The sequence below is a fragment of the Culex quinquefasciatus genome, chromosome 2, assembly GCF_015732765.1.
Source record: "Culex quinquefasciatus strain JHB chromosome 2, VPISU_Cqui_1.0_pri_paternal, whole genome shotgun sequence".
In the NCBI taxonomy this organism is placed as follows: domain Eukaryota; kingdom Metazoa; phylum Arthropoda; class Insecta; order Diptera; family Culicidae; genus Culex; species Culex quinquefasciatus.
Window position 1 is genome coordinate 98,439,532 of NC_051862.1, and position 24,599 is coordinate 98,464,130.

Below are 24,599 nucleotides of genomic sequence, written 5' to 3' on the forward strand. Positions count from 1 at the left end.
AACAATTTTAATGAGATTGTTGATGTTTTTGGATTGCTAGTGAAATTTAGAATAAGATTATTTTATTTTGTTTCATAGATTTGTCGGCAAAATTGTCATAAATGTTCCCCAAGGTGAACCTTCCATGAGGGCACCGGCTACTCCAGGTTGTGGCCACTACTGTCGAAATTGCCATTTTCATGTTCAGTATCAAAAACCACGAATTTTGATACCCATATTGCCAAAACAAATATGGTTCTGTAAAGGCCCTCCGGGGAACCTGCTTTGAGATCACCGGCCACTCCAGGTTGTGGCCACTGCTGTCGAAATGGCCATTTTCATGTTCAGTATCAAGAACCATGAATTTTGATACCCATATTGCCACAACTCGTAAGGTTCTTTAAAGTCCCCCAGGCCCTGGGGAACCTGCTTCGAGGGCACCGGCCACTCCAGTTTTTGGCCACCACTGTCGAAATGGCCATTTTCATGTTCAGTATCAAAATCCTCGAATTTTGATACCCATATTGCCAAAACAAATATGGGTCTGTAAAAGGCCCTCTGGGCCCCGGGGGAACCTGCTTCGAGGGCTTTGGCCACTCCAGTTTTTGGACACCACTGTCGGAATGCTCATTTTCATGTTCAGTATCAGAAACCTCGAATTTTGATACCAATATTGCCACAACTCATATGGTTCTTTAAAAATCCCCCCGGGCCTCGGGGAACCTGCTTCGAGGGCACCGGCCACTCCAGGTTGTGGCTACTACTGTCGAAATGGCCATTATTATGTTCAGTATCAAAAACGATGAATTTTGACACCCATATTGCCACAACGCGTATGGTTCTGTAAAAGTTCCCCCGGGCCCCGAGGGAACCTTCTTTGAGATCACCGGCCACTCCAGGTTGTGGCCACTACTGTCGGAATGATCATTTTCATGTTCAGTATCAGAAACCTCGAATTTTGATACCAATATTGCCACAACTCATATGGTTCTTTAAAAATCCCCCCGGGCCTCGGGGAACCTGCTTCGAGGGCACCGGCCACTCCAGGTTGTGGCTACTACTGTCGAAATGGCCATTATTATGTTCAGTATCAAAAACGATGAATTTTGACACCCATATTGCCACAACGCGTATGGTTCTGTAAAAGTTCCCCCGGGCCCCGAGGGAACCTTCTTTGAGATCACCGGCCACTCCAGGTTGTGGCCACTACTGTCGAAATGGCCATTATTATGTTCAGTATCAAAAAGCATGAGTTTTGATACCCATATTGCCACAACTCGTATGGTTCTGTAAAAGTCCCCCCAGGCCCCGGGGGAACCTTCTTTGAGGGCACCGGCCACTCCAGGTTTGTTCCACCACCAATTCGACATTTTACATGAGAACCGCCGCATCATAGTGGCTTCAACACGGTCCGCTTCGCTCGAATTTCCTCCTTCTGCATTCCAGCATTCTTCCTTCTGGTTGCCGGTCCTCTTCTTCTATTGGCCGCTGCTGCTGCTGCTGCTCCGCGCCGGCCCGACGTGCACAGTTCGAGTGCTCGTTCCAAAGTGACTTGCTTTTGCGAAATTTTCTGCTTAAATAGCGGCAGAGCCGGAGAACGGCACAAAAGGGGTGCGGTCTCGAATGCATACGCTCGCTCTGATTGGTCATCTGTCCGATTTGTACTGAAAAATTACTCATTTTGATTGCATGTTTTAAGTGCTTTAACTATGTTTAGTCAGACTATCTATGTAGTTAAACAATAGCTGAAGTCTTCCTCTTTCGATTGGTGGTCCAACCGTCTGTATTGATTCACAGGGAAAAAAGATATAAGCGTTCAAAATGTCCCCTTTTTTAACGCTTAAAAGTGACGCTTTGGATCGAATTTCTGAACTGGCCCCCCAATATAGTAGTAGAGACATAGTCCTATGTCAAAAAATCACCTCGCGGTCCATGTTTTGGTAACTCCTGCTCTAGATTTATTCAGTGGTCTTTCACAAATACATCTCTGGTGAGTTTTCAAAAAGCCGTAAGAGCCACCGTGACCTCCGACAATTATTTTCGTTTTTCTTCAAATTGTAACAAAATTTCATTTTTTTTTTAGTTGTGGGCACATGAAAAACGTGTAGATGAACAATCTTTAGCATTTTGAAATTAGTTTTCGTAAGGTGGTCGAATACCGATGCAAAAAAGGCTTTAATAACCATTGGCTCTTATGTCTTTTTGAAAACAAATCCGAGACATGATGTCACACCTTGTCTTTCAACCATGTTAAATTTGCTCGAAAAAAATACCTTGTAGCTTTTAGTTGAAATTTGCTTCTCCTAAAACACCAACACCGTGGTTATTTTTTCGATATCTTGAGACGGTAAGTTAGAACAAACCCTTAATTTTTCTGGATTTTTACTAAGATTAGTTTTTCAGTGATTTGTAGCTCTGAACCGTGAAGAAATAAACATTTGGTGTCAAAGGGACTAGTGTAAAATTGGACGTCCAACTTGATGGGCCGATTACCTCTGGGTTATTGCAGATTCGAAAAGTACACTGAATTTCTCAAACAGTGGCAAGTCTCTCGTTTTTTCAGTTGAGTTACGGGAAATGGCAGCAATTTAAAACTATTTTTAAAACTTTTTTTGATTGAAAATACGTTTTTGTTTTCGGAATTCGACGACGTCGATCAAACCGTTTGTTTAATTTAACTCAACTGCTCTTTTGACACCAAATTTAAATTTCTTCACGGTTTCGAACACTGAAAAAACGTGTCTTAGTAAAATTCCAAAATAATGAAGGGATCAAACCGTCCCCCACCCTCACAAGATATCGAAAAAATGTAAAATGGACCACGAATTAGAGTAAGTAACACATTACAAATAGATATTATGTTGAATGTATTCACTCCAACAATATTCCAATTTAGTCCATCTCGTCTAGAGATATCGTGGCACCCGAAAATCATCTTGTGTTTCACGAAAAGCGCTTTGCTAGTTTGCCAGGCCGATTGCGTGTGACAAAAACCCGAACTTGAATCGTCTGTTACTCACTCAAACAATGAATCCATCTTGATGAAACATTCAGAATTGATAGAAGTTTTTGGGTACATCGGTATGAAGGATTTTCATCAAGATTATCATTCAAAATGCTTCTAAACTAGAATTTTGCAGATATATTTCTATCGTTCATGAGTAAGGATTTATTTTTGCTATAAATTTATCTAGCCCAAATGCTCAGATTTGCTGTTCCAGCAATCATTCCATCCTCTTTAATCGAATGGGTTTCTAGTTTTTTTTTCTGTAATCAATGCCCTGCCCATGGCCAAAGTTATACGGCACATAACCAAACAAGATTCTTCATCAGTATTCGCAAATGATTTGCACGCAAAATGCTTCGCCTCCGCGTTTCCTGTCCCCCCTCATGGCTTCTCCATTTCTGTCTCTCTCTACTCCACTCTCAAGACCCCATGTAGCTTCATAATTTATCCAGATGGGAAGATGGAAAAAGAAGCCCCGTCCGTTCGTCGTATAAGAAACCAGTCTTAGCCGGCAAGTGACTTTTTCCTCGTTTCTTCGGTCGATTTTATTGCGCCGCCATCATCATAGCCTGCTTATAGTGGTGGTGCTTGTTGTTGTTGTTGTTTGTGTTGCTGTTGCCTACCTTATGCTCCGAGCCGGTCTGAGGGGCAGAGTACGAGGGGCAGGGAACGAGAGAGAGAGAGAGAGAGACAGGGATACATAGACCTCATAAAAACGTGTATAAGTACATACATAAGTCCGGGCCAGGCCAGCAAAGAGCGGCAACCAGCAAAACGGCAAAATGCGGCAACGTCGCAGAAAAGGTGAGGTGTTTTACATTTTTTTTCTCTCTTTTCTTTTGTTTCTTTTTTAGCCTTCCATGAGACGAAGCTGAAGCCAACAGAAGAGGCAGAGGTTTGTTGTTTCTTATACCCTTCATATGAATGAAAGGTTTTTTAATTTTAATTAAATATGTCTTTATTGAACATTTTTATAATAATTACATTTCTTTTACATGATAAGTGGTATGGCCTAATGCTCTTCATCTTTGTTGTATTTTGCGTTTTATTATTAACTGATCACATTTATTTATTTGCTTCAAATTGTTTTACATTATTGCATTGAATTGAATACATTTGGGTAAAAAAAGAAAAGAAAAGAAAAAAATCACTTTAACAGCTAATCCTAACCTAAAACTAAAAAAAAAATAAATCCATTGAAATATTCAAAATCACTAGAACGAGTTAACTACGAACTGTATTTTAAGATGAACGCTCCAAGAGTTTTTACTTGTTCCTGGCGAGTTTTGCACCCACGCAGAGTTGTTGTCATCTCGATGAAAATGTTCAAGTTCTTGTGGTGAAAACAGGTCACTGCTGTCTTCACTCGTTGGTGCTGGTTGGTTTCCCTCGGTTGCTGACTGAAGCCTGGAGGTGTTGTATGCTCTGCAACTCTTTGCCGCTGATTCAACGGCAATGGCTGCAGATTTGGAACCACTCGAACAGATCCTGCTCCTGGTGACGCCAAAGTAGGAAAATCCACGTCCGTGTATGCTGGTGGTGTTTTGCGACGATTTGGTTGGTGCATCGTCGTCGCTTGCTGCCGAATTTTTACAAACTCAGCACGTTTTGGGCAGCTACGATTCTTGGTAGAATGGTCGCCGCCGCAATTGAAGCATTTGGCTTCGATGTTCTCGTTGATTGTTTCGCAAGCTTGTGTTTTGTGCTCACCTCCGCAGGTTGCACAACGACTCTTGATGAAACAGTTCCTTCCACCATGTCAAACTGCAAGCAGTTCGAACATTGCGTCACGTCACGGTGCACTGGACGATAACGTTCCCAAGTCACGATGATGTTGAAAATAGCCCGAACTGCTTTCAGCTCAGACGGCGTTGTCGATCCTTTCTCGAGATGAACCAGGTACAGTTGATCACGGTACTTGATGTCCTTGTTGTGTCTCGTCATCTTGAAGACTTCGATCACGTTCAACTTAAGAGTTTTGAGCTCTTCTTTCAGCACACTCACATCCATGTCGTACAAGCCACGGAGGACCTGTTTCATGGGGCGTTTACCTGGATCGTCATGGCTGTAGTATTCAATCTTTGTGTTGTTCAGAAATCCCGAACGTAGTTGTAATCCTTTCTGGTAGGTAACAGAATTTTGAGTCCATCAGCACACAAGCGAATGGAAGCTCGCAAAGCACCAGATTTGATAAACCCGGTCAGCCACTTTCGCACCGAATCCGATGACGATGTTTTCACAAAATGGGTGGCAACTTTTCCCGTCGTTCAAATTCTTCCTTCTCACTCACGTCCACAGGGAGGGTAGCGAACTGGTTTCAGACAATTTATGAGCGTCCTTGCTCAAACTGCCTGGCTTTGCAGGTAGCGCTTCGGCATTCTTTAGCTTCTTCAAATCTGCCGATCCTGCTGGTGAGGACCGCCTCTTTTTCTTGCCTTGAGGCATTTTTTGCACTTTTTAAGCACTTTTCAGGAGCTTAAATCCAGGAGTACCTCACTGAATGATGGTCCACAAAGGAATCTGAATGAAAGGTAATATTTTCCACGCAGTGAATATCAATTACACGTCCATGTCAGTGTACTTGGCCGGTGGTGTGAGAAGTAACTATGTTTGAAACAGAAAATTTGCTTTATTGATTTTAGACTTGGCACATTTTAGCAACTCAGACAACTGAGACAGCCTAAAAAACGAATAAACAATCAAATATACAGTACAAATAGAAATGACGAAGCAGATCCAATCCATTCCTAGGCAACTGATTCAATAAGGATACAACGAATCAAGAAATATTTTGACAATTCGTTCGAAGTCGTAGAAGAATCAATATCCCCCTTTTGTCTCAGATTCAACGATGACATACTGCTTTATCTATTTTAATCAGAGTTGACATTAAAAAAATAACATGGAGTTTTCCGAAGGTTTACAAAAAACATTTAAGTGTGTTCCCTCTGGGGCATGACAGTGAGCAAGGCAGTATCTCTCGAGAGTCTCACAAATCCTCACCTTTTCGCTCTGCTTTGCTACCGTTTGCTCCAGTTTAATTAAACTATGAAACCATGGGCAGTCGAGCAGAGAAAAACAGGACGAATCGTGAGAAACGAGAGTTGCTCTTTTGCTAACTGTCAAGCTCCTTCACACTTTTACAGGAAAAAGGCAAAGAAATAATATTATGAACTTGGGTAACTTATTTAATTCTTTGAATAAAATGCAGATGGAAAACTTTTGTTTTTAAATTTGGTGAGAAATAAAAAAAATATTTTATGATAAATCCTCATGGCCTCCTTGAACGAGCCATCGAAGAAAATATTTTTTGCAAACACAGAATGAATTAAAAAAAGAATGTCGTTTGTACACAAACTGTCATTGCACTCAGAAAACATTTGGAAAACATTGTGTCGTAGAACTCTGATAACTTAACTAGGGATCAATATACAACATGGATATTTTTTTTTTGAATATGTCAACAACGTTATTCCATAAAAAGCACCATAATAACTCAAGTCAACAGGAATTGCTTTTAAATATGCATTATTATGTTTTAATTGGTCCAATATATCAAATTTTTATGTCTAACTTTTTAATTTTTTTAAAACTTTTAACTATTTTGATGTAAAAGATCAACTTATCACCTTTCGCGGGTAACGAAGAACTCAGTAACAACATTTCAAAAGGGCGAAACCTACGATCCTGCCGTTTCGAGAAAATCAACATTCAAAATTTTGCAACTCCGATCAATTCCTATTTTCACAAAAAAGCATGTAAACCATCATTTTTTCAAAACGTAATAGAAAATAGCAATAATTTCATCACAGAGAGCAATTTGAAATTAATTAAGGTGTTTTTGCTATTAAAAATTGAGAAAAACAAAACGCCTTTTGAAGAGCGTGCCTCCATTTTCGCCCCACCGTATTCGCCACCCACTCAACCAAAACAACGGTTTAGCCCGTCAGGTTACGCCACAAAGCAAAAGTAAACAACAGATTCTCCCTTTTGTTTTTTGTTCATTTTTCGGGTTTTTAAAGAAAAAAGTGGTGAAACAACTATTTTATTATTGTGAAACGTTACAGTCAGTGATAATACAGTGATATTTGCAACCTCAATGATAAAAAATTGGTCTAGAAAGCCTTCATAAGGAGTCCGATTCAGGCCAAAACTCGTTGAGCTAGGATACACCGTAAGTAGCAAGTTGGTTTGACGATGTGGTCTATATTGAAGTGACGTTCCTTGGGGTGTCCCCGCCGGAAGTGGGAGACACCATCCGGCCTTCTCAATCTTTGCATAGCTTCGATGGTTACGGAGGCGATGATTTTGTACGGCATTCCTCCTTAACCTCCCTACACTAACTTTTTGTCCTGCAACTGCTCGACCTAGAATCCCCGGATGTCCCAAGAACCGGTAAATTATGGACCTTCACATCTAGATTGTGAATCCAGACCAGATCCGATACTACAATAATTGAAATTAAAAAGTTATGTTTTTAGGATCATACAAATCTGTGTTTTTTTGTGGAATTGTGGTCAGAGACATCAAAAACATACATTTTGATCCATTTTGAGGATTGTCAGGTTAAAATTAACTAAATTATAACGAAAAATTAGTGTTTCTGAATATACGTCTGAACTTGCAGAAAACACTACATTCGCCCCTCGTGATTGGATGAAAACACAAGGGCGGAAACTCAATTTGGTTTGTTTTGATTGATGTTGTTGATTAGCCCTTTTGTTTTTTGCTTGTAAAACTACGTATTTTCGGAATTTTGTGATGATGGAGGGTGTTTTAGAATCAGTTTTGTTCGCTTTATATGATTCTGACAAAAACTCAGTTTGTTTACATCTGAGGGTTTCGCCCTATTGAAAAGTTGTTACAGAACTGCGGCGAGAGTGTCATTCTGCGATGTTGCAGATAAATTCCCTGGCTGATTTTGGAATCCTGCAGCTCTTCCTGGTCCAGCGAAAAAACATTATGCTAATTGCTCCAACAAACAGGATTTTCACTAAACCAGTAGGTTTTTAAACAGAATCAAATAATAAAGACAGCTTCCGGATGGATACAACCGCATCGACTCCATAAACACCTTTCATTCATATTTATAAAAAATGACGATCTCGCCTTCAATTTTCTAGACTTCAACTCCAGGTTCTCAAAAGCCTCACATTTTTCATTCTTGCAAATAAAAACGATAACAATACTCTCTACTTTTTGTGAACAGTAAATTGGTTCCACTTTGACAGTTCAAAATTAAGGCCGTTTTGCAGCCAAAACAGCGGTGATGATATGTTGAAAAATGCATTTAAATACTAATTTTTAAGACAATCAAACATTCAAACTCGATGATGATTCAATTATCCCGAGTCCCATACAACTCTTCGGATAATCGAGTCTAGACTGTAATACAAATTCTTAGTCGAGAAGGTAAACCACAACTTACTACGTATAAATCTGGAGTTTTTTTTTTTTTGAAAAGGTCCAATAAACCAAATTTTCAGTTTTTGCTTTTTGGGTGTTTTCTAATACCCCTGACTCAAGGCGGTTTCAAAAACACCCAAAAAGCAAAAACTGGAAATTCAATTTATTGGACCTTAAAAAAAATGTATAAGCTCCAGAAATCTTCTGTGGGTCATCTCGATTTGATATCGTGATACGTAATGAGTTCAGGTGAAACAGGAAGACTGCGTCATATTGAATGCACGAGTTTTTGGGAGCACCTCTAACTTAAACTAGTTCTGTCCGTTGCAGACTGTGAATATAGCAAGCAATCTGTTGAAATCAGAAATTGATTTCAGATTCACAGGAGTTGTATAAAAACTGTCGTCCCAAAAAAGGATTATTTTCCCATCATTAACTGAAAAAACATTTTTTTGAAAATTCAAGCCTGAATGTGTTAAGGAAAATGTCTTACCTTAAGAAGTTCAGGTTTTTGCAGACGTTCAATAGGTCGATAGCAAGCAATCTGTCAATCACCTAAAGGGACCCTCCACAAACCACGTGGACACTTTTTTGAAAATCTTAACCGCCCCCCATCGTGGACAATAGAGTTATCTACGTGCGCATGTATTTCGTGTGCGTACACGAAGGGTTTTTAGGTTAAAATTTGTACCCGCCAGCAAAAACAAATGGTAAGCTAGTGTGCGTGAGGTCGGGCTTAGATAACTCTATTGGCCATACAAATGAAATCTTTTTTGTATGTAGCGTAGACAATCGCCGACACCCCCCTCCCCTAAAGTGTCCACGTGGTTTATGGATGGTCCCAAATTGAAACTCCATAAATTTTCTTTTGATCAAATCACCCTTGAAATAGCCGCCTGAAATTAGTTTGAATTCTTGCTGATTATTTTTGCGTTATTTTCAGAGCCAGGCACTGTTTCAGGCATCAAATGGCGGAAATTTTCCAAACGCTGACGTCGATTTTGGCTCAAATGCGCTTACCCGCACTTTTGCAGAGGAGCTCGCCTGTTACAATTGTGTAGTGTATGTACTTGTACACTGACTGTAGGTACGTGTACGTTCACGTTCACCACGGTCGTACCACTCGAAAAAAAAAGCCACAAAGAAACCGTATATCTACACTGTAAATAACATTTCGCTGTCTGCCCCACCACCACCACCGCCCATCACTTTTGTCCACTCCGCCCCACACTCCACACACAATCTCGAAAAATAAAGATGTTATTTCCGAGGCGGAGAGCCTCGCCCGAAACCGGGTCGAGCACGTGGCAAGAAACGTTACGCGGATTAGGCGTAATTACCTGGATGGACTATTGTGCAAAATTGATAATCATCAAACTTCCTGTAATTTACCCCGTTGCATCGAACCATGCCAGTAGTCATGCCACACACCATCAGCTGGCCTATGGAGGAGGAGCAAATTCTTACAGGAATGTGATGTAACATTTCCGATTGCCTGCCCTTCTGGAACAACCCCTACTTTTCCCTACCAAAAGTGACAGAATGGAAAATTAATACCTAATACCACTGAAATGGGCTGAAAAGTTGAACTTTTCAACACTAGTATCGAATAGTATCACTTTTCAATATTTTTTTTTTGTTTTGTACGGTGAATTTACTAATCACATGTTTGACATAAAATTCCATTCAAGAGGTGTTTTTCGGGATTGCAAAAATGTTGTAAGCAACTCGTTGCAAAACTTCATTTTTTCAGCATTTGTCGAATTTATGAAAGGACGACTCGTGCTGAAAAAATCGTCTTTTTGCAACTGGTTGCATAAAATACTATTTTCTTTGTCTTGGTTTTGGATCGTTAAACTCAAATATGACTTCAAAATTGCTCCAAAGTAATTTTGAAATTTTAAATTCAAGATGGCGGTCAAAATGGTGGAGATGAAATATTGAGAAGAAAATAATTTGGTAATGTAACTATGAAACCTTTGTATAATCGAAACTTCGTATTATCGAGAACTTACTAAGTTGATTTGTTAAACTTGTATGGTATTTTTTTGGAAAATATTTTTTTCAATACCGGAACTATGTGGCTGATCCTTTTACAAAAAATAAGAGAAGGATAGTTATACTTAGTCGTGTTTGATTCCAGAGTATTTTTTAAAAAAAGGTCCTACAAGCTATTGTCTTTCATATATTTCAAATCAAAATCAAATCAAATTATTCGCTCTACAGCATTGCCTTCGCGTTCCCGATTACGGGATTCCTACTCGAAACTTGATGTCCGAAGGCTTGATTGTTGAGGCAATTGCAAACCTCTTTTTACACCTAAGCTTCCATCCACCCCGGGATTCGAACTGACGACCTTTGGATTGTGAGTCCAACTGCCTACCAGCGACTCCACCGAGGCAGGACCCAGGAAGACGACTCCTACACCTGGACTGAGCTATCGACCTAACCTTTTAGGTTAGACCGGGGCCAACATTTACTTCCCCATCCGACGGAAGGCGTGATCAGACAAATCTCGTCTCAGAATTTGCCACCGGGACCTTCTGGGATCGAACCCAGGCCGACTGGGTGAGAGGCAATCACGCTTACCCCTACACCACGGTCCCGGTCATAGGACCTAATAAAAAAAACTACTTAATCCACTTATGTGGTTGATGCCTTCCTTATTTTTTACCAACAATGGGTAATATGAGTGGTTTGGACACATATTTCAGCTATTTTTTTTAGATCCAGAAAAATAAGTACACAGATATAACTTAAGTGGTCATAACTCGAGACAGGGTTGCCAGATTATCAATGTTGTGGACTCGCTGGAAAGGGTTTTCAATTACCTAACCAACGATGGGTCGGGTGATGGATCCGACCATCGTTTGCATACATTTAATTGAGATCCGGCTTCAAAAAAGTACATAAATATCACTTAAGTGGTCATAACTCGAGACAGGGTTGCCAGATCTTCAATGTTGGAGCTCGTTGGAAAGGTCTCTCGATTACCTAACCAACGATGGGTCGGGTGATGGATCCGGACATCGTTTGCATACATTTAATTGAGATCCGGCTTCAAAAAGTACATAAATATCACTTAAGTGGTCATAACTCGAAACAGGGTTGCCAGATCTTCAATGTTATGGACTCTTTGGAAAGGTCTCTCGATTACCTAATCAACGATGGGTCGGGTGATTGATCCGGACATCGTTTACATACATATAAATGAGATCCGGATATATGTGAAAACACATTTTTATACAAAACTTTTGAACTAGTTATCGAAACTTCAAAAAATTCAATAGCGATGTATGGGACCCTATACCAAGTCGATTGCAACTGATTTGGTCAAAATCGGTTCAGTCAGTGCTGAGAAAACTCAGTGAGAATTTTGGTCACATACATACATACACACACACATACACACACATACACACACATACACACACACACACACACACACACACACACACACACACACCCGTGAACCGTGGGGACAGGTGAGGGTCCCTGCGGAGCTTAGCTGCCAGCTACCGGGCGGGTTGCAGTAGGCGGATAGCTGTCGGCGATTGCATACATTCATTGCATCGCCCCCGGACCAGCAGCGGGAGGATGTCTAGGACGTGGCGGAATTGAACAAGGGCACTGTTTAATTTCTTCGAAAAAACCACATGGGTCCGTAAACACCTCTGTCAAGCGATCGAACGCCGCTATAAGTGTTTTAGCCCAAAACCTCACCAAACCCCGAATCCAAGATGTGATGCGACCCGTGTCGAGGGATGCATGGCTGGGGGGGTTCAACAAATTCCCAGTCGATAACGGAGCCTGTGGGGCACAGGGGCGAACCCCGTAATTTGCCCTTACTGCGTCACGGCAGGGCACTGGCGCAGCGGACCGTATTTCCCTAGCGACTCGTGGGATTCAAAATGAAGACAAGTGAAACAAACCAACAAAAGGGTCCCGATGCGCCCCAAGCATCGGAAAACACGGAGGTAGAAGAGGACGCAAACGTCGAAATGGCAGGAGGCGAGTCAAACGGCGGCGACACAGCAGGCGGAGTGGCGAGCGCGTTCCGTGGAAGCGGGAAGGTGTTGAGATCCCCAGTGTTGAACCAGGCGGCTGCTTCGAGTCAGCAGATAGGAGTAATTGGAGAGGAGACTCCCAAGTCATCCTTGTTGAACTTCGCTGGCAGTACCCCTCAGGACGGAGTCCTGCTTGGAAGGACCGCGTTACAGGAGGTCAGGAGGAGGGTCAACGAACTCTTTGATTTCATCAAGGACAAAAACAACGTCCACACCAGAATCAAGCAGATGGTGAATGGAGTCAAGGCAGCCATGAATGCCGCAGAGCGCGAAAACAACTCGCTGGTGGTGACGCGGAATTCACTGAAGCTCAGAGCTGAAAGAGCCGAAGAAACGCTGAATGCAAAACTGGAGGAGGAAGCGCTACGGGAGAAAGAACCGAAAACGCCGCCCGGCCCAAGCTCTAAAAGGGACAGGGAAACGCCTGGAGAGGAGGAGGACGCAAAGAAGCAGAAGCAGGGGAATGGAGACAGTCCGGACCCGGCGAAGGAACCAGAACCAACCCCAGGGAAGGAGAAGGAATGGGAGAAGGTCAAGAAGAAGAAGCGGAAGAAAAAGGGAAGCAGAACGAGGACACCCAAAACCCAAGTTTCGCAGGGCGTAACAAAGGCGAGGCTTTGGTGGTCGAGGTGAAGGAAGGTGTTTCGTACGCAGACCTCCTCCGGAAAGTACGAACCGATCCGGAACTCAAGGAGCTTGGCGAGAACGTGGTTAAAACCAGGCGCACCCAAACCGGAGCGATGCTTTTGAGCTGAAGAAGGATCCCGCGGTCAAGAGCTCAGCTTTTAAGTCCCTCGTCGAGAAAGCCGTAGGCTACGAGTCGAAGGTAAGAGCGCTATCACCGGAGACAACGATCGAGTGCAGGAACTTGGACGAGATCACGACGGAGGAAGAGCTAGAAGATGCGCTGATCGTTCTTCTGGATGACCGTACGACACCGATGGCAATCCGGTTGAGGAAAGCCTACGGCGGCACGCAAATTGCGTCGATCCGACTATCGACGCCTTCGGCGTCTAAGCTGCTGGAAACCGGCAAGGTCAAAGTAGGGTGGTCGGTGTGCCCACTGAGGCCTGTTCCTCGAGTGACCCAGCAGATGACGAGGTGTTTCCGCTGTATGGGCTTCGGCCACCAGGCGAGAAATTGCGACGGTCCCGATCGAACCAACAGTTGCAGAAGGTGTGGTAGAGAAGGCCACATGGCAAGAGACTGCAAAAATCAGCCGAAGTGCGTGCTCTGTAAAGAAGGCGACGGCAATAGCCATGCGACGGGTGGCTTTAATTGCCCGGTGTACAAGAAGCTGGCCTCGGGCAAAAAGTAATGGAGGTGTCCCAGGTGAACCTCAACCACTGCGACACTGCACAGCAACTGCTGTGGCAGTCGACCGCGGAGACGGGGTGTGACGTGGCAATTATTGCAGAACCGTACCGAGTTCCACACGACAACGGAAACTGGGCCGCGGATACAGCAAGAATGGCGGCGATACACGTGATGGGGCGGTACCCCATACAGGAAGTGGTCTCGAGGGCGTTTGAAGGATTCGTGATCGCCAAAGTAAACGGAACCTTCTTCTGTAGCTGCTATGCTCCCCAAGATGGACCTTGGAGCAGTTTCAGCAGATGCTGGATAGTCTGACCGATGAACTGATCGGACGAAGCCCGATCGTTATCGGAGGTGACTTCAACGCGTGGGCGGTCGAGTGGGGTAGCAGATGCACCAATGCTAGGGGCATAGCCTAATGGAAGCTCTGGCAAAGCTAGACGTTAGGCTGGCGAATCGCGGAACCAGCAGTACCTTCCGCAAAGACGGTCGTGAGTCCATTATCGACGTTACGTTCTGTAGCCCGCGACTGGCGGCCGACATGAACTGGAGGGTGAGTGAGGACTATACCCATAGCGATCACCAAGCGATCCGGTACAGCATCGGGAGACGAGCCCTGTACCAGATAGGAGCAGCCGGTCCTACGGAAGGAAATGGAAGCTGCAGTACTTCGACGAGGGTCTCTTCGTGGAAGCGCTCCATTGGTGTGATGGTCCCCAAGACTTGAGTGCCGACGTGCTAACAGCACAACTGGTGACAGCATGCGACACAACCATGCCGCGGAGACTGGAGCCAAGGAACTGTCGTCGTCCAGCCTACTGGTGGAATGAAGAACTCGGTACCCTTCGGGCAAGTTGCCTCAGCGCCAGAAGACGAGTCCAGAGAGCAAGATCCGAAGCAACTAGAGAGGAGTGCAGAGAGGAGTACCGGTCTGCAAAGGCCGCGCTCAAGAAAGCGATCAAATGCAGCAAGACAAACTGCTTCAAGGAGTTATGCCAAGACGCTGATGCAAACCCTTGGGGAGCGCATATCGTGTAGCGATGGCGAAGATCAGAGGCCCATCGATGGTGGCTGAAACGTGTCCCGACAAGCTGAAGGTCATTGTGGAAGGGCTCTTCCCAAGACATGACCCAACGACATGGCCTCCTACACCGTACAACGACGAAGGGGTAGCAACGCCGAAGGTCATCTGATCACCAACGAGGAACTTGTGGCAGTAGCGAAGAGATTGAAGGTGAAGAAAGCTCCCGGTCCGGATGGAATCCCGAATTTCGCCCTGAAATCGGCGGTTCTAGCATTCCCGGACAGGTTTCGAACAGTCCTGCAGGAATGCCTGGACGAAGGACACTTCCCCGACCCGTGGAAGATTCAAAAGCTCGTGTTGCTGCCGAAGCCAGGCAAACCACCGGGGGACCCATCATCGTATAGGCCTATATGTTTGCTGGACACCCTCGGAAAGCTTCTGGAACGGATCATCCTTAACCGGCTGACCAAGTACACGGAGAGCGAGCATGGCTTAGCAGCGAGGCAGTTCGGCTTCCGTAAAGGGAGATCCACGGTGGACGCCATCCGGAAAGTGGTCGAGAAAGCCGACGAAGCGCGGAGGAAAAACGCAGGGGAACCGTTGCTGCGCAATAGTCACGATTGACGTCAAGAACGCGTTCAACAGTGCGAGCTGGGCGGCCATAGCAGCAGCGCTGCACAAAATGAAGGTGCCTGACTATTTGTGCAGGAACTTGAAGAGCTACTTCGAGAACCGCGTGCTGGTCTACGACACTGCCGATGGACAAAAAACCGTTGTTGTTACCGCGGGAGTTCCACAGGGATCCATTCTGGGTTCAGCACTGTGGAATGGAATGTATGACGGAGTGTTGACACTGGGACTACCCAACGGCGTAGAGATTGTGGGCTTTGCAGACGACATAGTGCTGACGGTAACCGGCGAAAATGTCGAGGAGGTCGAAGTGCTGGCTATGGAGGCAATCGCAATGATCGAGAACTGGATGCTCGAGGTGAAGCTGCGGATCGCTCACCACAAGACGGAGATGGTGCTGGTTAGTAACCACAAGAAGGTGCAGCAGGCCCAAATTCACGTTGGAGAACACGTCGTGCACTCGAAGAGAGCGCTCAAGTACCTCGGGGTGATGGTGGATGACCGGCTGAACTTCAACAGCCACGTCGATTACGCCTGCGAGAAGGCGGCTAAGGCGATCATGGCACTGTCGAGGATGATGCCGAACAACGCTGGACCCAGGAGCAGTAGGCGCCGCCTCTTGGCAAGTGTCGCGACGTCCATACTTAGGTACGGCGGACCGGTATGGTGGACGGCGCTGGGGACGAAGCGAAATCGAGCGCTGCTCGACAGAACGCAGAGACTGATGGCCATGCGGGTTGCAAGCGCGTACAGGACCATTTCGTCGGAAGCAGTTGGCGTCATAGCCGGAATGATCCCCATCGGCATCACACTGGAGGAGGACACCGTGCGCTACACCCGGAGAGGCACGAGAGGTATCCGGGAAGCTGCGAGAGCCGAATCGCTGGCAAGGTGGCAACGTGAGTGGGACACCACGGAGAAAGGCAGATGGACGCATCGGCTTATCCCGTCCGTATCCACGTGGGTGAGCAGAAGGCATGGAGAGGTCACCTTCCACCTCACACAGTTCCTGTCGGGCCATGGCTGCTTCAGGAAGTACCTGCACAGGTTTGGACATGCAGAGTCTCCTCTCTGTCCGGACTGCGTCGATTGCGAGGAAACACCGGAGCACGTGGTGTTCGCCTGCCCTCGCTTCGAGGCAGCGCGAAGCGAAATGCTGGCCATTATCGGAGCGGACACCAGCCCGGATAATGTGGTGCGAAGAATGTGCAGCGACATCGCCAAGTGGAATGCGGTCGTCGGAGCGGTGACGCAGATCACTTCGGCTCTCCAGCGGAAATGGAGAGACGATCAGAGGAGGAACGACTAGGAGCCTAGTCGAAAACCCACGAGTGTGGCTGTGAAGGAGAGCACGTTATGATGGTCGGCTCTACCAAATCGGTACACGTCTCGATGGTCACAGGAGTCGAGAACCCACGAGTGTGGCTGTGAAGGAGAGCACGTTATGACGGTTGGCTCTACCAAATCGGTACACGTCTCGATGGTCCAAGGAGAGGGCTGCATATGACTAGCCGATCAAAAGCAACGCGATTCTTGGGCGCGGTTAAACCCTCGCATGGACTCATATGTATGTAGGACAGGAAATGGTTCTAGCACCCGGCATGGATCCTGTAAGTAGACTAGTGCAGAAAATGCAACGCCTCCCCCCGAAGTTATACCGAAAGGTGGTCCCGGGGGGACAAGGGCACGGCGTTCAAGGACTGGTTTAGTGGGTCGGAAAACTCTTTTTTTGTTTTCCCAACCCCACACTACCTGAGGAATGAATTCTCAGGTGTCTGGTAGCAGATTCCGACCTTGTAAAAAAAAAAAAAAAAAAAAACACACACACACACACACACACACACACACACACACACACACACACACACACACACACACACACACACACACACAACACACACACACACACACACACACACACACACACAAACACACAGAGAGACATTTGTTCAGTTTTCGATTCTGAGTCGATATGTATACATGAAGGGTCTTCGAGCTTTTAATAAAAAGTTCATTTTTAGAGCAGGATTATAGCCTTACCTCAGTGAGGAAGGCAAAAGAGTCGAGATTTTTCTTAACTTAACAATCTTAACAATTAAGAAAATGTCTGAAAATTTAATGTGAGGTAAACTCGTTCCACTAATTTGTTTTTGTTTTTTAAATCCAAAATCAATTTCTCATTTGACACAGTTTGATAAAGTCGTAAAGACACAAAATTAAAATCTGGAGTTTTTTTAAAAAAGGTTTAATAAACCAAATTTTCAGTTTTTGCTTTGGGTGTTTTTAATACCCCTAACTCAAGGCGGTTTCAAAAACACCTAGAAAGCAAAAATTGAAAATTTGGTTTATTGGACCTTTTTTTTTAAAAAAAAAAACTCCAGAAATGTAAGAGAAATATTTTGATATTCCCTGTCAAACAAAAAAACCATTGATAAATGAAAATCATTCGTTTTTATACAGACTGCTTAATTAATACATCATGAAATTACAATTTGGCTTGTTATCATCGGTAGTCAAATGAACTTAAAGCGATACCGTAAACCGGGGTGACATTGACAGCCGTACAGACTTTAGTTAACTCTAATCATCTTTAGTTAAATATGATTATTTCAACACTATTGAGGATTAATGACACATTGGAAAACGGACTAAATTTTCGAATTCCACCGTCTGGGTCTGGGGATGAGATTAGGTCATACAAATTTCAGCATTTTTGTATGACCCAATCTCACCCCCAGACCCAATGTCACTCCTGATGACGGTGGGCATTTTTAGTAGAACAAATTTCATAGGAATTACTCCTGTGAAACATTAGGATCAGCCTTCTGCTTCTGGTCCATTCAATGCAAATAATTCAATTTGCTCTCCTTTAATATTAAATAAGCAAAAATCATTATGATTTTCAAAATCATCAAAGAGTTCAAAATTTTTAAATTCGAAGGCAATTTTTTAAAATCACTTTTGAAAAACATTGTTTCCAAACTATGGATCAACATCAACCATCACGTGGACAGAATTGATGTCAAAGTTAATCAAACTCAAGCAAAAAAATCTCAACTCAAAGAACTAAAAAACAAACCCCACAAATTTAAATCGACCTTGAGTTAAAGCTAAAAATGCAAGAAAATCATACACAAAGTTTAATTACAGATCGACGCCGTGTTTTGACATCCAATTACAGAGCGGGCAACTTTCTTATTTTATTTATCAAAACGGCGCTACAAGTTTCGAGGAAATAAATAACCGTCTACAAATGAACGGCAAAGCCGGTACAAGAGGGAGGTGGGGTCCCTCCTCCTCCCCTACAAAGAAATACAATCAAATTATTCATCTGTTAATATCGTTCATACAGAAAAAAAAATTGATGAATCTATACAAAGTACAATCTCGATTTCTTTTTTCTTTTTTTTTCCTCGCCGTGTGTTTGTGTGTGTTGAACAACCGTCATATTAGCATCAGCCCGGTCTCACTGTGTCAGCGCTCTTGCTGTGTTGTGAGATGGATTTAAGTACATGGACCGAGTCTGCGGAACGTCGTGGCAACAGCGCATTATATACCTGCGTGGCGTGCATCAGGGTGGCTCTGAAATTCCACTCAATGGACAGTGGGCAAATTTGTACTTTTTGGATGCCTTTAACAAGATTATTCTTACTTAAAGGAAAATAAACCAGCAACATCAAACGCTGTTTCAAAATACGGATTGCAAGCAAATTCCGTAGTTTCATGGAACCTTCGAGCAGTTCTCTAGGATTTCGGTCATTCGATTTTTTTTGTATTTTTTAATCCGACTGAAACTTTTTGGTGCCTTCGGTATGCACAAAGAAGCCATTTTGCATCATTAGTTTGTCCATATAATTTTCCATACAAATTTGGCAGCTGTCCATACAAAAATGATGTATGAAAATTCAAAAATCTGTATCTTTTGAAGGATTTTTTTGATCGATTTGGTGTCTTCGGCAAAGTTGTAGGTATGGATACGGACTACACTAGAAAAAATAATACACGGTAAAAAAATTTGGTGATTTTTTATTTAACTTTTGTCACTAAAACTTGATTTACAAAAACACTATTTTTAATTTTTTTATTTTTGATATGTTTTAGAGGACATAAAATGCCAACTTTTCAGAAATTTCAGGTTGTGCAAAAATCATTGACCGAGTTATGAATTTTTAATCAATACTGATTTTTCAAAAATCGAAATTTTGGTCGTAAAATTTTCAACTTCATTTTCGATGTAAAATTAAATTTGCAATCAAAAAGTACTTTAGTGAAATTTTGATAAAGTGCACCGTTTTCAAGTTATAGCCATATTTAAGTGACTTTTTGAAAATAGTCGCAGTTTTCATTTTAAAATTAGTGCACATGTTTGCCCAGTTTTGAAAAAATATTTTTGAAAAGCTGAGAAAATTCTCTATATTTTGCTTATTCGGACTTTGTTGATACGACCTTTAGTTGCTGAGATATTGCAATGCAAAGGTTTAAAAACAGGAAAATTGATGATTTCTAAGTCTCACCCAAACAACCCACCATTTTCTATCGTCAATATCTTAGCAACTAATGGTCCGATTTTCAATGTTAATATATGAAACATTTGTGAAATTTTCCGATCTTTTCGAAAAAAATATTTTCAAAATTTTCAAATCAAGACTAACATTTCAAAAAGGCCAAACATTCAATATTACGCCCTTTTAAAATGTTAGTCTTGATTTGAAAATTTTGAAAATATTTTTTTCGAAAAGATCGGAAAATTTCACAATTGTTTCATATATTAACATTGAAAATCGGACCATTAGTTGCTGAGATATTGACGATAGAAAATGGTGGGTTGTTTGGGTGAAACTTAGAAAACATCAATTTTCCTGTTTTTAAACCTTTGCATTGCAATATCTCAGCAACTAAAGGTCGTATCAACAAAGTCCGAATAAGCAAAATATAGAGAATTTTCTCAGCTTTTCAAAATATTTTTTCAAAACTGGGCAAACATGTGCACTAATTTTAAAAATAAAAACTGCGACTATTTTCAAAAAAGTCACTTAAATATGGCTATAACTTGAAAACGGTGCACTTTATCAAAATTTCACTAAAGTACTTTTGATTGCAAATTTGATTTTACATCGAAAAATGAAGTTGAAAAATTTTTGAAAAATCAGTATTGATTAAAAAATTCATAACTCGGTCAATGATTTTTGCACAACCTGAAATTTCTGAAAAGTTGGCATTTTATGTCCTCTAAAACATATCAAAAATAAAAAAATTAAAAATAGTGTTTTTTTGTAAATCAAGTTTTAGTGATAAAAGTTAAATAAAAAATCACCAAATTTTTTTACCGTGTATTATTTTTTCCAGTGTAGTCCGTATCCATACCTACAACTTTGCCGAAACACCAAATCGATCAAAAATTCCTTCAAATGATACAGATTTTTGAATTTTCATACATCATTTTTGTATGGACAGCTGCCAAATTTGTATGGAAAATTATATGGACAAACTAATGATGCAAAATGGCTTCTTTGGGCATACCGAAGGCACCAAAAAAGTTTCAGTCGGATTAAAAAATACAAAAATTAAAATTGAAGAAAAAAGACCGATTTCGTAGAGAATTGCTCCTTCGCAACCGCGGCAATTAGCAGTGCGGTTATCACCGCATTTCACACACTTCATGCTCTCCATCTACCTTTCAACGGACTTGTTTTGCGTGTAGCAACCGGTTTTTTATTCGCTTCTTCTTATGAAATGGATTAATAGATTAATGAAAATTAAATTTTACATTTTTTTCTGGACAGTGCCATTGATATATACCGAAGATTTAATGTGAATATTGCATTTCATGAGGAAATGTTAAATGGGGACACTTCTACGCAAAAATCTATAAAATCCTATGTTCATGAAGAAATCTAATGTTTATTTGTTTGTTTATACGTATCACATTGCTAGTACTTTAAATTGACAATATCTTCCAGCCGTTCTCGGGCTCGTTGATACGACGAAAGCAGCTCCTCAATGGTTATAACGTTCGCTCGGAACTTGCCGTGCTTTTTCGCATTGGGACCACCCGCCAGCTGGATGATTTGTGGCCGATGTTGCTGCACAACTTGGCATTTGATGTCCAGCTCACCGGACCGCTCCGTGCTGCTTCCGTAACGGTTGAGAAGACTGTTTTCCTTCTGTAATTTTGAATGATTTTTTATGGATTCGCTTTTTGTGTTCTTTGCCTTACCGAGCCAAAGAATTCCTCCAGATTGATTTCTCTCCTGCCACCAACAAGAAATGCCTCCAGTTTGTCGTAAAAGTTGTTATTGTTGGCGATTTTGAGGCATGTTAGCGTTGTTTCTACAACTTGTGACATCAGTTTAATGTCAAGACAAGCGTTTCTAAAATAATATCCTTGTTAAAAATAAATTTAGGGAAACTGATTTTGTTTAAATACCCAAGCAAACGTTCCCGTTTCCAACTATCAATTGAAATAACTTCAAAATATACTCTGACATTTTCTGAAAATTGACAAGACTATCAATATATTCGTAATTTACGATTGTTAGTCTCACCATCAATATCATGATTTTCCGGAATTTCAAAGCAAATTTCGTGACAATGTGCGTACTGCCAGGTTCCGTTGGTTTGCTTGCTGCTGTGCGTCGACCCGTCGATGAATCCGTCAGTTATTTTCGCTTCGATCGGTAGATTAACCTTAAACCGAACGTGGGTATGATCGTAGGAAAATCCTACCCCAGATTTGATCTCCAAAAGAACTAAAAAGTGCAGCTGATGATTGTTGGGATACGAAAAGTGATCCTTGGACAGTTCCTCCCGAAGAGTTAAGCGCATAAGCTAAAATAAAAAAAAAACGATAACGTTAAACTTCAGACCAGCTGAAACTTTGAAATGTCCCCTACTTTATTGATCAGATTGTCCTGAATTTGAACAGTTTCTTTGGATCCGGTGAATTGCCCTTTTCGACTAAGATTTTTTATGCCAAAGTGATACATCTGACGACTGTCCCCTTGAATTTCTTTGTAGTAAGGATTAATTTTCATACAGTTAAAATCCGGATAAATGAGCAGCAACTTTTCCGTTGGGTCCCATCTCAAAGAAAACAGTAATACTTCCGAATCCAGGTCAGCCATAATGTACATGCTTTCGAAAGCGTTTTCATCCTGATCGATCCTTTGCCTGGTTGCCTGTTTGGCCATATCGAAGATTTCCTCATCCGGTGAGTAGTTATCGGCGGTTGTGTACGTGAAAATTTTATCATTTTTTCTCTGCTCAGAGAGTCCCGTTGATTTAATAATATGGTGATAGTTCTTCTGCAGATCCGTGATACAGTTATTTTTCACACCATAATAGTCAATCTCGTACTGGCTAAACACCTTTTCCTGCCAGCTTATGTTCAACTGCACTTCCTCATTTTCGGTTTGTTCTTCAAGGATGTTGGGCTCAAGTGTTTGATCAAATCGTGGTATTTCGATAAGTGAATGGATCTTTTTGAGTGAAATTCTGTAAAATTAATAGTTACGGTATAAATAATCACATGTATCAAAACGGGTTTATTAAGCCTTTCAAAATGGAAATGGAGTGAATAAAATGGTCAAGAATGATTTAAACGAAAAGTATTTATCAAATATTTGTGGATTTAACGATGAATTAAATGGATTTTTTTCGATAGGTATACAATATGTTCTGTAACGTAATAAATTGCATAGTTGTTGCAACAGAAAGTTCTCATAAAACCGGAGCTGTTTGTTAGACCGTGGTAATTTTTTTGGATAATTCGCTAGCAGCAAACTGTCGAAAATCTACCAATTAATTCACCACATTGATCAAACAAAAAACCGTGGTAAAAAAGTATTTACTGCGATCAAGTTTTGACAGTTCGACGCCAACGACTTATTTCAAGAAAATCTACCACGATCTAACGGAATCAGTTCGGCTCGGATGGAAGTGCCTCTTTGCTCTATTTTTTTATTTAAATGATAGGGGAAATCTCAGCATATTTCAATTATCACTTTGATCATGAATTACAGCTTTCATAAAGTGCTGTTGACTGTTCCAATGTAACAAATAGCTCAAATAAAAGTAAGCAAGCAACTCTCCATTGTTTATGTACTTAAAAATGTTGATTTTGTAGCGGAAAACTGCAAAAGTGATGAGGTCAAACGGCTTAGAGTGATTCAAATGGTTATATTTCCCCTACTTCTGTTTTACGAATGATTCCCTCATTCAGTCTGAAGAGACGGTGTGATTATTTTTTGATTAGCCTGTTTATATTATTTTAAAAACCTGATTTTAAAATTATTTAATTTCAGAAGCCTGGGCTGCCTAGAAAAGCATAGTTGTTCTACCTGTTTATTTTTTATATATTATGTAATAAACTAGTTTTTTACAATCATTTTTCCGAGAAAAAATCATTTTTTTGTTTTTGAAATAAAGCAATATTTTATGTTTTTGACAAAAAAAAACCTCATCCAGAATAAATGTAAAGACATGTTCGGCTAATGTGCAACCAATAGTTCCACAAAACTGGAAGAATCTATTTTTTGCGGGCATCCAACACGTAGCCTTATGTGTGGGACAAACTTGCCATGCGTTTTTCTCAGCTTTCTGTTTTTGCGTATGGTACATTTATGCGAACATGGACAGAATAGCACACGTGCTTTTCAGATTTTTGTTTACATTATTTACTGTATCTCTTAACTGGTGTAACCAAATTAGTTGAAACTTGGAGCAATTGTTAAGCGATAGTATACGAACCGATTGCTTCAAAAAGTTTGGCTCTATCATTCATAGTTTTGAAATTATTTACCAACAAACTTTAAAAACCGATTTTCTCGAAAAGTACTAAATGGTCGTTGTCGCAAGATAGCACACAACTGACGACATAGAGAGTTACATTTTATCACCTTTTAATTTTGTTGGGACTAATTTATCGTGGCTTTTTTATTAATTCCACTTTTTACCTAAACTTCCAGTTTGCAACAGCCCCATTCGATCTGTAAACTCCCGTTTTAAAACTTTTTTGAGTGGAAAACATGATATTTCTTCACTTTACTGACATTTTCCAAACATCAACTTCCTATTCCACCACCATTTGTTTCCGCACCCGGCAACCATGGCAACCCGTTCGTTTCGCAACGAAAGCTTTCACAAACCATTGAAACATTTCCAGAAAGGC

The 24,599-nt window shown here is 41.8% G+C and overlaps 1 protein-coding gene across 1 annotated transcript; it reads right to left on the reverse strand.

Annotated features, from left to right (window-relative positions):
• Positions 1 to 21,306: 21,306 nt before the first annotated feature.
• On the reverse strand, positions 21,307 to 24,513 carry LOC6033772 (Meckel syndrome type 1 protein homolog). Its single transcript, XM_038255271.1, has 6 exons — positions 24,385 to 24,513; positions 22,324 to 22,924; positions 21,976 to 22,258; positions 21,858 to 21,921; positions 21,648 to 21,801; positions 21,307 to 21,594 (listed from the first exon to the last, which is right to left on the reverse strand). The coding sequence occupies exons 1-6, from the start codon at positions 24,456 to 24,458 to the stop codon at positions 21,361 to 21,363; spliced, it is 1,410 nt and encodes a 469-aa protein (XP_038111199.1). The 5' UTR covers positions 24,459 to 24,513; the 3' UTR covers positions 21,307 to 21,360.
• Positions 24,514 to 24,599: the final 86 nt, after the last annotated feature.

Coding starts and splice junctions, on each gene's coding strand:
- LOC6033772 (XM_038255271.1), bottom strand. CDS start 24,458: ATGTTTTCCACTCAAAAAAGTTTTAAAACGGGAGTTTACAGATCGAAT. Junction 22,259..22,323: donor AGGACAATCTGATCAATAAA/GTAGGGGACATT, acceptor TTTTTATTTTAG/CTTATGCGCTTAACTCTTCG. Junction 21,802..21,857: donor AAACGGGAACGTTTGCTTGG/GTATTTAAACAA, acceptor ATATTATTTTAG/AAACGCTTGTCTTGACATTA.